The sequence below is a fragment of the Monodon monoceros genome, unplaced genomic scaffold (genome assembly GCF_005190385.1).
Source record: "Monodon monoceros isolate NGI ecotype Baffin Bay Population unplaced genomic scaffold, NGI_Narwhal_1 Super_Scaffold_19, whole genome shotgun sequence".
In the NCBI taxonomy this organism is placed as follows: domain Eukaryota; kingdom Metazoa; phylum Chordata; class Mammalia; order Artiodactyla; family Monodontidae; genus Monodon; species Monodon monoceros.
The window spans coordinates 44084583-44097158 of record NW_021703775.1 but is presented as its reverse complement, the minus strand read 5'-3'; the positions used below and the strand labels follow the sequence as shown (position 1 = coordinate 44097158).

At 36.9% G+C, this 12576-nt stretch overlaps 1 protein-coding gene across 1 annotated transcript in view; it reads right to left on the bottom strand.

The window, feature by feature from the left end:
• Positions 1–5461: 5461 nt before the first annotated feature.
• The window catches only part of ASB3 (ankyrin repeat and SOCS box containing 3), a 94288-nt gene continuing 87173 nt past the window's right edge, over positions 5462–12576 (bottom strand). Inside the window, exon 10 of the mRNA XM_029232329.1 lies at positions 5462–7205. Coding sequence (XP_029088162.1) covers positions 7000–7205 — 206 coding nt within the window. The 3' untranslated portion in view covers positions 5462–6999. The remainder of the gene's footprint in view (positions 7206–12576) is intronic.

The following is a 12576-nucleotide window of genomic DNA, read 5'->3' as shown; positions in this document are numbered from 1 at the left end:
TATGTGGAATCTAAAAAATAAATAAATGAATGAATATAACAAACTTACACATACAGAGAACTAATGGTTACCAGTGGGAAGAGGGAAGCAGGGGACGGCACAATAGGGGTAGGGGATAAAGAGGTACAAACTACTATGTATAAAATAAGTAGGGGATAAAGAGGTACAAACTACTATGTATAAAATAAGTAAGTTACAATGATATACTGTACAGCACGGAATATAGCCAATATTTTATATTAACTTTAAATGCTGTATAAGCTATAAAAATACTATGTAGTACACCTTAAGCGAATATATTATTATAAATAACTTTACTTCAATAAAATAATTAATTAGAAGTTTAACTATTAAAAAAAAAGATGTCTACAAATTCTTTGATACTCCTCCCTTTAACAGGTGGAGACTAATTCCTCCACTGCAGTCCCAGCTTACAGTTTTAATGCAATCTCATGACAGACCCCTAGCCATAACCACTCAACAAGCCACTCTTGAATTCATGACCCACAGAAACTGTGTGAGGTAAAGTTAATTATTATTTTAAGCTGCTAAATTTGAGGCAACTTATTACACAGGAATATATAACTAAGACAAGAAAAAACAGAAGATATGCTAAATGACAGCATGGGTATGCAATCAGCAAAATTTCAACCGTGGGAAACTCTATAAGAAAATAACCTACTACCTTCAACCAAAAAATTTTAAAGAAAAAAAAGTTCACATCACAGTGATATTTTTGGATCCGGATTTAAGCAAACCATTAAAAAAGCTATAGAACAATTAAAATATGTAAATACTGACTGGATATTTGATATTAAGAAATTATTCATTTTTAAGGTGGTATAATGATGGTATTATCATTATGTTTTTTAAAAGGGAATCTGTGGGCTTCCCTGGTGGTGCAGTGGTTGCGGGTCCGCCTGCCGATGCAGGGGGCGCGGGTTCGTGCCCCGGTCCGGGAGGGTCCCGCGTGCCGCTGGGCGGCTGGGCCCGTGGGCCATGGCCGCTGGGCCTGCGCGTCCGGAGCCTGTGCTCCGCGACGGGGCGGGGGGGGGGGGGCCCGCGGGGCCCGTGTACCGCAATTAAAAAAAAAAAAAAAGGGGGAATCTGTGACTTCTGAAGATATATACTAAAATATTTACCAATGTTATGTCTGGAATTCACTTCAAAATGCTATGGAAGAAAGGCAATTGGTGAGGAAAAGGAAATAAGAGTGGCCATGAGTTGATAATTATCAAAGCTGGGTGGTGGGAACATGGAAGTTCATTATAAAATTCTTTATTTTTTATAGGCTTAAAATTTTCCATAATAAAGTGATTAAAAAGTATGCACTTGCATCAACATGCATAAACAAATACCACACTATGACATTTAAGAGTGGACTTAATAAAACCAAATAATTACAAGCAAGATGAAGACCATAAGGATTTGAATGTTTTATTGTCTAAAATAAAGTAAATAATTTTTACGTGTCAAAACTAAAATCCAGACTACACATTACTAACTAATGCATCTATTTATGGAACTACTCTGGCTTGCAATTGATATCTTTGGCACATATTACTTGATCCAATATTCCAAAATAACCTCAAAAGTATTAGGCCTTCTTTTTAATTGTTTGATTCAAATCATAGTCATATTTAAACACCAGATGGACTTTCTTCTTCACCTATTCCATGTTAGAAAAAGAGTGTAAATTAACACCTTATAATGACTCACGATAGACTTTTATCATCCACATAGAAAAGCAGTGAAGAGAAGGTTATGCTAACCATTTGATGGTAAAAGAGACATAAACAGATGCTATTCACAAGTCTCAGTGTGCCAATGGCAATTACCACCTGTTCTGCTTCATCTATTAGTGCTATGCATGAAAAAGAAGCCAAGAGACAGAAAAATCATGCAGACACTAATTTTTTTACTGCAACAATGGTATTTTAAATTCTTTCATTAAAAGCATACACAATACATAGTTATAACAGGGTAACTAACCTGGACTGAGACCAGATGACTAGCACAGTTCACAAAGGTCTCACCTCCTTTCTCTTTTTTCCTGTACAAAGAGGAGGAAGGGGCTGTTTGCTTTATGCAGATGCCTTAGGAAAAGAATCAATCCAGAAATGCCTCATTATTTTTCATTCCTACCAACTCAAAATTTGTCATAACTCATGGCTTGAGCCTGGCTGGAGGTATCATTAACATGATAAAGAAAAGGCTTGATCAGTACAAAATTGTAAAGGTGGGTTTGATTTTAGCTATGATAAAACAAAAACACTCCTCAAAGCTGTATACAGATTTTTAAAAACCTTAAGAGGAAGAAAATATTCCAACATATAACAGAAATACTGGGTCTGGATGATAGGACTATGGCTCCATCTCTCTTCCTCCCTTTTCTTGCTGAGTTTTAAGATTTTTAAAAAGAATTTTTAAAATCTTTAAAAGACATATATTAGCAAAGGGACAGGTTAACAGATGCCCCTTACTTAAAATGTTTTATTCATTAAATCAACTGCAGAAAATATGTACTTAAAATCTGTGCCTAAAGTATATGTTTCCATAAAAAATATAATTCAGACTGGCCTCCTCTCAGTGTAAACTACTGACATGTTATTACAAGTAAGACTATAGATTTTTCTACCAATATGTCACAAAAATACTAAGCATAATCAGTTCCCTGTCTCAGGAAAACCACAGGTTTCTATTAACTCTAACAAAAAAAGAAAACAAGTTTACTTACTGCCAGGTATTATGTTTCAATGACCACTTGTCATTTAATAATAATAACAATAACAACAATAATAATAAATACAGATGAAGATAAACTAAGAGAAAAACAAACAATGGAAGAGAAAGCAAAACAAAAAATCTCAACAGTTGCACACAGGAATATTAAATTTTCCTTAAATGTTTTGTTAAAAAATGAAAAAGGATAAAAATCACCAGGTGTGTTTATAAAACTACTATGATAGTCTCTAAGCCTTCAAACATGGCCATATTTATTTTACCTGAAGTCATAAACACCACCTTCTCCTAGAGAGACTGCGTAGGTATAAACTCAGAGATCCAGCATTAGCTCTACATATTGATAGAATATAGCACTCCTTTCCTGATGAGGGGACACCCATCTTTCAGATAAACTACCCAGGTCATGTAGAGTCATGAGTAATGAAATCTCTTGGTTTGGGCTCTTACCTACACATAGTCATGACACCTCAGTTATGTGAGACTGGCTGCTTGGGAAAAGAGAGAAGGGAGGAGGCAAGTGCTCTAGCACAGGAAATTCAGGGGAATTAATAGTACCAAAGGTGTTTCTATTATGTTCCCAGCTCAAAGGTAAAGTTTTAGAGATCCCTTTGGCTTACAGATCCTCTTTATTCTTATTTATTTTATTTTTTGCGGGAGGTGGGCCTCTCACTGTTGTGGCCTCTCCTGTTGCGGAGCACAGGCCCCGGACACGCAGGCTCAGCGGCCATAGCTCACAGGCCCAGCTGCTCCGCGGCATGTGGGATCTTCCCAGACCAGGGCACGAACCCGTGTCCCCTGCATCGGCAGGCGGACTCTCAACCACTGCGCCACCAGGGAAGCCCCAGATCCTCTTTAAATTGAGTATTTGGATAGGCTAGCAGGCTGAGCTTCCATTTACTTTATACAGAGGATGAACCCATGATATTGGAAGGCAGTGTGTAGTTTTACTGGTTATTCTCACAAATTGTTAGGTCTAAAACACTTGATCATAAAACTGGAAATGGCTACATTACTAGCAACTTCACTAGCCCTTCAACCAACCATTCCCACTATTTAAAACCTTTCCACAATAGTACTAGGGGCCTGCTAGCAATAATAGTACTGAGAGTGCTTCTTCAAACAAATATTTCTATGACCAAACAAGAAATATAATTAGGGGAATATACCTCCAAGAATATAGAGGAGTATAAAAATGAAGGGCAAACTTTTAGACAGATTTTCTCAACTTCTTTCTATACCGCTTGCTGATGGAACCAAGTCCACTGTTCCAGAGAAGATACATAATTATTTACATTCTTATCACAGTTTTTATGATAAGTTTTTGAGGACCAACAAAATACAGTAGAATTTTAGAGAGTAACCAATCAAAAATACTCAGAGGTCTTGAAACTGTACCTGGCACGATACTTGAAGATCTATAAAACATGATCTTCATACAGGTTTACAGACAGACAGATGGGGAGAACAGATCTAAAGTTAGAGATATCAACTGATCACGTGACATAAATGTGACACTTGGGCTGCCTGTCAAAGATTATGAATGTCATAGGTGGTCATGGGACAACAGAAGTGTATAACTGATCTGGGAAGTAGGGCCACCAGAAAGCTGCATATCAAGACACTTTCTACTTGGGCAAAAGGGAGAGGGAAACGAAAAAATGAAGTTCAATGACTATAACTATATACAACAACACAAAGGAATCTGAAAATGTGCACAAAAGTAACAGGAAACAACAGCATAGTGGATGATTCCAGGAAAAACTGATTTTTGGTGCTAGAACCCAGAAGAGTAGTTACCCTTCTGGCAAGAGCACAGTGACTAGAAGGGCCACAAAGGGAACTCCTGGGATGTTAATAATTCTGTTTCTTGAACTGCATGCTGATTATGCAACGTTTTCACTTTGTAAAACTACAGTTGACCCTTCAACATGTTTGAACTGGTGCAGGTTTACTTATACACAGAGTTTTTTCAACAGTAATACTACAATACTACACTATCTGCAGTTGATTGGCTCCATCGTTGGATGAATCCATGGATACAGACAGTTGACTATAAGTCATATGGAGATTTTCAACTGTGCAGAGGGTAGGCGCCTATAACTCCCATGTTGTTCAAGGGTCAACTGTAATCTGTCTGTATACTTATGATTTGTGTACTTTTTTATATATGTGTTAAATGTCAATAAAAAGTTTACTTTAAAAAAAAGAGAAATGATGTCCAGATTACCACTATTACATCAAATGATCACAGAAAGATGTCCTATGACAGGAAGGATCAGCAGGAAATATACTTAAAGGACAACATCAGATCAAGGAAGGGTAAACTCTTGACAATTGTTATTAAAACCAATTCGCGTCCTGCTCTGGATATGTACCACCATTAGAAAACTACTGTATGGAGTTCTTCCTCAGGTTCACTGTGACCTTAAGAGTATTAAAGCACCATGGTGCATGTAGGTCAGAGCTTAAAGTTCACACTAACTGGATGTATCATTTTGATCAGAGGCTGTGACTATAATTCACCTACCTTCAGGTACTTTTAGATTAGACTTCTCACTGAGTCCTTGTTATTAGTCATAAAATCATAAATATTGTATTATAAAATAGTCTAAAAGAAAGATGCATTTATACAGTAAGTAAAATCATTTATGTTTTAAATACTAAGGGTTTTTAATGTATCTGAAATATTTTGAGATTTTTAAGAATAAAAGCTCAGTAAGTTATGAGTAGTTGAATTTATTACATATTTGAACATGAACAAAAACACATGAAAAGATTCACCCTCAAATGTAAACATTCTATGTACAATGGACCCTAACAAAAAACTGGTTATGTAAAAATCAGAGACTTAGGGTTTGGAAAAATACAGACATTTAAAAAATATTACATAGTACATACTTTTTTAGAATTTAGTAACTATCAGAATTTCCACCTGTTTTTCCATATCCACCCTTATCTCTGCCTGTATAACTACAGTCAAACTCCCCACCCCACAGGCAGCAACTACAGCCCTAATCTGTGCTGAATTTAGTCATCCCCCTGGACCCTAATGTCTCCATCATTTGGTACGCCATCATCACTGCTTTTACCAAATAGCAAAAGCCTATCAGAGATGAATCTGGCTAACCCACTCCCATCTATTTTAAGTCACAGCATCCCAATAGGACAGAATATTTGCCCTCCTTTGGACCCCATCTCTAGTTATCTATCACAACATTAATGCATTCATAACCTTTTTCTCAAGACTATTGCCCACAGCCTCTTAACATAGCTCACCTGTAACAGTGTTCAGTCCTCTCTGACTCTAGATTCATATCGAGCAATTGCAAAACCAATGAGGCAGTGTCTCATTAACCTAGGATGTTAAGGTTTAAATTTCATCGACTATTTGATAATGTATCCAGATAGTAAAAAAGAAACCCACTATAACATTAATAGAACTAGCAATCATTGCTTCACAGGATCAAAGGTGCCCTCTGATTTGGAGGCTGAATGGAGCTTCAGTTTTATTTGATACTGAGCAACTCAGGAATACATACCTTTCTTTAAAGATGGTACCACAGAAATGTCTCTCCTAGTCTCCTAATTAATACTGTGTAAAATGCACATTTATCTCAATACCAACCTAATTCTTTTTTTTCAACTGAGCATATCTTTGAGTTTAGGTCTGTTCTTGCCTTTGCAGAAACAGGAATCTTTTTTAGCCAAAGAGAGTATCAAGGAACTGGAAAAAAACAACAACAGCAAAATGATTCATTTTCTATAGTCTTTAAAGAAAGAATTCTCCTCTGAGTTTACCTGTGAAAAGCCAATGAATTTCAACTGAATTAAGAGATGAGAATAGAATATAAGATAGTTCTTTTATAAATATAAGAGAGATTTAACTCCACTGTGTATACACATCCAGTGAAGTTTTATGCATTCCCTTCTAAACACTAGCCCTAGGTAAACACAGAATCATAGGTGGAAATACACCATGTTTAGCCACAGTTCATTAACAGAATAAAGCAGAAAATCGTTAGGTAATTTACAACATAAAGTGTACTGATGATAAAACTGCAATAAAGTAACATTAGTGAGGTTTATACTTTTTTACCAGGGAGCTTAGTTGTAACCATTTGCATTAAACTACTGCCCTCTAAAATCTAACCAACCACACAAACAAAAATCATCTTTTGTGACGATAAAATCGTGAAGAATTTGTACTCCATGGCTCCTTATCTTGGTGGTTTTCAGAGCAAGACATGACCTGTGTTAAGTAGCTTCACTGATTTCTCCATCTTGAATAACTGCCAGTTCTGGAACTTCATTCATCCTCAAAACCTCTGCATAGAGCAAATAATCATGTAGGCTTCTGGGAAGTGGCAACTGACAGATAAAACTGTTAGATCGTAGGTGCTCTGGTTTTAGACTGGACCGAATTTCCAAACGACAAAGGTGGGTCAGGGATGGAACAGAGGCTGGAGAAACAAACAAAAAAAGGAAGATTAAAATGTTTGAACCAGAAAGATATAACAGTACATTAAGGTAAATGCCCTTTTTTCCCCCACGTTTGCGTAGTAGAAGAGAAGTAATATGTTACTTAGACTTACTTTTGAAAATAGATTACTTGGGCCAGGATGACCAAAATAAACTTTATTTATTCTTTTTTACAGCCTTCACTGGGTTCTTCTTCCTCCGATTTCTGGCCACACATTCCAAAGTCAGTAACCCAGGGCCATATAAAACTAAATGTTCAAATTCTAAATTTCTGCCAATACCAGTTTGGACTTAAGAAATGGGTGATCTAACTTTAGAAATGATAGAAGCACACAGTAGCAAACATTACTTCCCTCTTACTCTCATTGCAAATAGTCTCCAGACCTACCACATTCAAGTGAATAAAAATGTAGCTTACGTAAGTTTTGCTCTTTTTATCCATGATACAGAATGAAATTTAAAAATTGACACAGAGAGAAAAGGACCATCTATCAAATGCCTACTATGCTGTATGCCGATACACATCCTCTTTTTATCTTCATTAACCCCCGTGAGGTAGATATTATCACGCTCTCACAGAGATAAGAAAACAGAGGTTTAAAAAGAGGTTTAGGGCTTCCCTGGTGGCGCAGCGGTTGAGAGTCTGCCTGCCGATGCAGGGGACACGGGTTCGTGCCCCGGTCCGGGAGGATTCCACATGCCGCAGAGCAGCTGGGCCCGTGAGCCATGGCCGCTGGGCCTGCGCGTCCGGAGCCTGTGCTCCACAACGGGAGAGGCCACAGCAGTGAGAGGCCCGCGTACCGCAAAACAAACAAACAAAAAAACACACACACAAAGAGGTTTAAGTAACTTTCCAAAGGTCATACATCTAGTACATGGTAGACCAGGATTCAAACTCAAGTGCATATGACCCCAAAATGTGCATGTGTACATACACATGCTAAAACCACTGCTGCCAAAAGCTAATAACCAATTAAAGGCTAACCCACATATGCTTGATTAAGAATCGTAAGATACTGGTTTTGTTTTCCAAGATGAAAAGTGTTAACTAAAGAAGTTAATGTCCATGAAAACCAAGAGCACTAAAAACAGCTAGTGGTTTTATGTGAATCAAATCTAATGCCTTTTATTAGTCCAAGAAATCTTTTGTAAATCCCTGTGAAATGTACCAATGATTAACAGGCCAGGATCAGAGCAGCAGAGACAAGCACTATCAAGAGGCCAGCTGATATAAGACCAGCTGGTCTGACTCCAAGTCTAGGGTTCTTTAAACTGTAATAACCCACAGGGCCTGAGACATGCTAATTCTCTAACATTTTCCAGACCACTGAAGTTAGTCCATCATCTTACATTTTAGTTTCAGCTTATTGGTTTAAGTTTAGTTTAGTTCACTCAGGGTTTGGGAAACTCCTCAATCCATAGTGTTTCAAAATGCCAAAAAAGAAAAGCAACAGAGTTACCTGATTTTGTACATAAAACCTGAGTCGAAGAAGAGTATTTCCTTAAACCATGAGTCACATAGACTCCCCATTATAAATAAGATTACAGCATCTAAAATATATAGCACATTTACTTTCACTGTTTCCATATTTATATATTGTTTAAATTTTAACCTTTTCTGTAAACTTAAAGGAAGAATCATCATTCTCCCTTCTAAAATGAGAAAACACAGATAAAGGGAGCACTAGAGAGATTAGCAGGAAGCCACATGGAAAGCATGCTCAAACTGCAAACCTCCACAGTTTTCCAAAGGAGTAGTAAGCAGGTTCAATTTCAACAAGTAGGTTGCCCATGTTCAACTACTACACATAAGGAAACCTTCTCACCCACTGAGATCAGGAACAATAATTGGTCCTAATGTCACTGGGTATGCACAAATGTAATAAAAGTTTTGGAAATGAGCATAACTGATTCTTGGTAAGCACACAACTCAGCTGGTAGGGCCAAAGTATGCTGGCATACTGGAAAGTGGCCTATCAGCTGCAAACCCTGAGCATGCCATAAGCATAGTCAAATGGGACTGACAGAGAAAATGACAAGACTAGATTGTGTGGATCACAGTGAGATTGGTAAAGAGAATTTTTACTCCTATTTGGTTAGAGTTTAATATGCATCCTGTTAAATTGAAATCTCTTCATTCTGCACATTTTTGTTAATGTAGATACTTACCACACACCCAGAAGGAAGACAAAGGATGGCTGTGTAACCTGGAGGAGAGCTGCTCACTCGGAGGTAAGGAATCCTTAACACTTCTCCAGCTTCACCAACTTGACAGACTACACTGACTTACAACTCCTCAGGCTGACTGCGGAGTGTTCCTCTGGCTGTCCCACAGCCTCCTGCAGTGCAGACAAGCCTTTCCAAGAGGCAGTCTGACTACATCACTGCAGCCCTATCTTTTACAACTAAATAAACCATTTGTTTGTTTATGCTGACATGGGTGTGGAAGCTTAATCATCTGTGATCAAGCCAAACTGGACCAATACACATTTGTTATGGAAAGCTTAAGTGACTTGCCTGTGTTGACATCATACAGCAACAGAGCTGACACTAGATCCAAATGATTTGACCCCAAGTCTAGGGTTCTCTAAACTGTGATAAGCCTAAAATATTTCTCTAACAACTTCTAAACCACTGAAACTATCGTAAGTTTCGGAAGATCTTTCCATTTAATAATAAAAAAGGAAAGGGTATAGCTACTTCAGTTACTGGTTCCAATTTCAACTGCACCATTTTGGTTTTCGTCCTGTGAGCAAAATAAATCGCTGGCCTGATGAACAATTAGAGGTAAGAACTGTATTCATTTGAACTTGAGGGAGTCCTTTACCTATGGATTATTAACACAGACAGTAATATACCCATCAGTGCCATCTTAGTTTAATATGCCAGTAAATACTAAGGGAACTGTATAATCATATATGCAATATTTCAAAGCATGCAAAATTCCTATTAAAGTTTTAGTGATGCATAGTATTTCCAGATGTGTTGTCACCAGGTTGAGAGAAGATCAAGTCATGCCTTGAATTTATAATATGGAAAAGCCCATGGGACCTTCCCTGGTGGCACAGTGGTTAAGAATACGCCTGCCAATGCAGGGGACACAGGCTCGAGCCCTAGTCCAGGAAGATCCCACATGTTGTGGAGCAACTAAGCCCATGTGCCACAACTACTTAGCCTGAGCTCTAGAGCCCATGAGCCACAACTACTGAGCCCACGTGTCACAACTACTGAAGCCCACGTGCCACAACTACTGAAGCCCGCGTGCCTAGAGCCTGTGCTCTGCAACAAGAGAAGCCACCGTAATGAGAAGCTCACGCACTGCAAAAGAGTAGCCCCCGCTCGCCACAACTAGAGAAAGTCCGCATGTGGCAACGAAGACCCAATGCAGCCAAAAATAAATAAATTAAAAAAAATAGATTTAAAGAATCATACATTTTATATATATATATATATATATATATATATATATATATAAAATATGGAATAGCCCAGAAGCTGTATGTAAAACATAACTTTCATGAAAACTTGTTAAAATCAGATTTTAATTTCTTAAATAAATCTCTCTTTTCCTACATTATGGCACTGATCATAGTCTAGAAAATGATGTCTGAAACCATGCTATACTTTTAAGTCACTTTTCTGACCCAATCAGTTTCAAATTAGTATGTTAAACCCAGTTATCTCTAGATCTGTTAGATAAGCAACTTTTAACTATTCATTTCTATATATATAAAGTCTTCAATTTTGTTAATTTTGTTGTACATACACAGAACAATCAAAATAGAAGGCCACATGTTCTATGGAATTGTACTAAAATCAAAACAATGATCAGACTAAACCCCACAATTCTTAATTCATTATTCTTGTTAATGCCAAGTTTACTATAGCACAGAACTACATGTACATCATACACACCCACTATCTATATTTCCTACAACCATTCAGCTCTAGCCTGCCCTCATGCCAATATTCAAATGATGTATCTGCCTAGACTTTACTTCTATGGTTCCTCTGCATGGTTTTCTACATCAAAGGTATTTATCTGACTTTTGGGCCATCTACTACAATGTGTATTATCATCATTAATATAATGTCTTTATGGTTCCATCCTTTTCTTCCCAGTCCTTCTTAATTTACTTGTACAGTCTCTCTCTTTCCCACTGACTACAACTAAAAACTTGGACAAAATTAAAAAAGCAACAACCTGAGGACTCTGAAGAACAAATAAGAGACAGATTAGGGCAGGAAATCAAAACTTAAAGAATGACCAGTAGAACAGCAATGAATGGAATGAATGGGAAAAGCACCACCCAGTAATAAGCCTGGAGTTGGAGTTGATGAGCCATTATTAACTAGTTGTGTGACCTGCAGCAAGTCATTTAAATGCTCTGACTTTCAGTTCCTTTTCTATGAAATGGGAATAATACCTCATCTATAAAATGAACATAACTGACACCCCTGTGCATCAAAAGGTTGTTGATAAGGTTCAAGTTAGAATACACTTGCAAAAGCATTTTATAAACTGTAAAATACCATACATATCCTAGGCACCATCTAATCTAGTGATCTCCAAATGTTGTTTGACTGCACACCCAATTAGTGAAAAGTCTTTGAGTACATAACCCCAATGTATGGATATTTACGTACATATAAATTATATATGTATACTACTAAATTAACATTATCTACACTAAGTACAAATAAAATACATAAAATTAGAAGAATAAGCTAAAATGAAATAAGGTACATATTTAAAATAATTTCATTTATCTATAACGGTATAAAACCCTTTTTACTTTTGCTAAATATGTTAATAATAATATTTTAACAAAAGCAAGGTGACTAAGGTTCATTAATTTAATTTGTAGTGACGTGGCAAGTCCAAGATTTGGTTCTAGGTCCAATCTACTGATGTAGTTAAAAAAATATCTTACAAAAACCACGTAGATTCAAACGGGAGGAGTACATTGTGGCTTAGCTGAACTAATCAGGATACTAACTTATCTCATCTAGCAATTATGCAAAACTTTTATCAAAATTCAACTGGTAAATTTCTATTTTTCCTGGTATCAATCAGTTTACAAGCTAATTACAAAGTTTCGTTTTTTCACATTTTTATTAAATGCATTCAAGATCTAAGGAAACTGTTTCCAAGTATTTTAAGTGTGTCAATACAAGAGTCTTTCTAGGTGATGCACATTGTTTTTGGCAAGAAAATCACATAACAATAGAAATATTTCCCAGCATCTGTTTTTGAAATCATCTCCCCGTAGCAAAGTTTCTTTCAGAAAGTAGTTTGCTTTCTCACTCAGTTAAAATATCATTTTTACCTTAAATCAACAGAATTTTAGG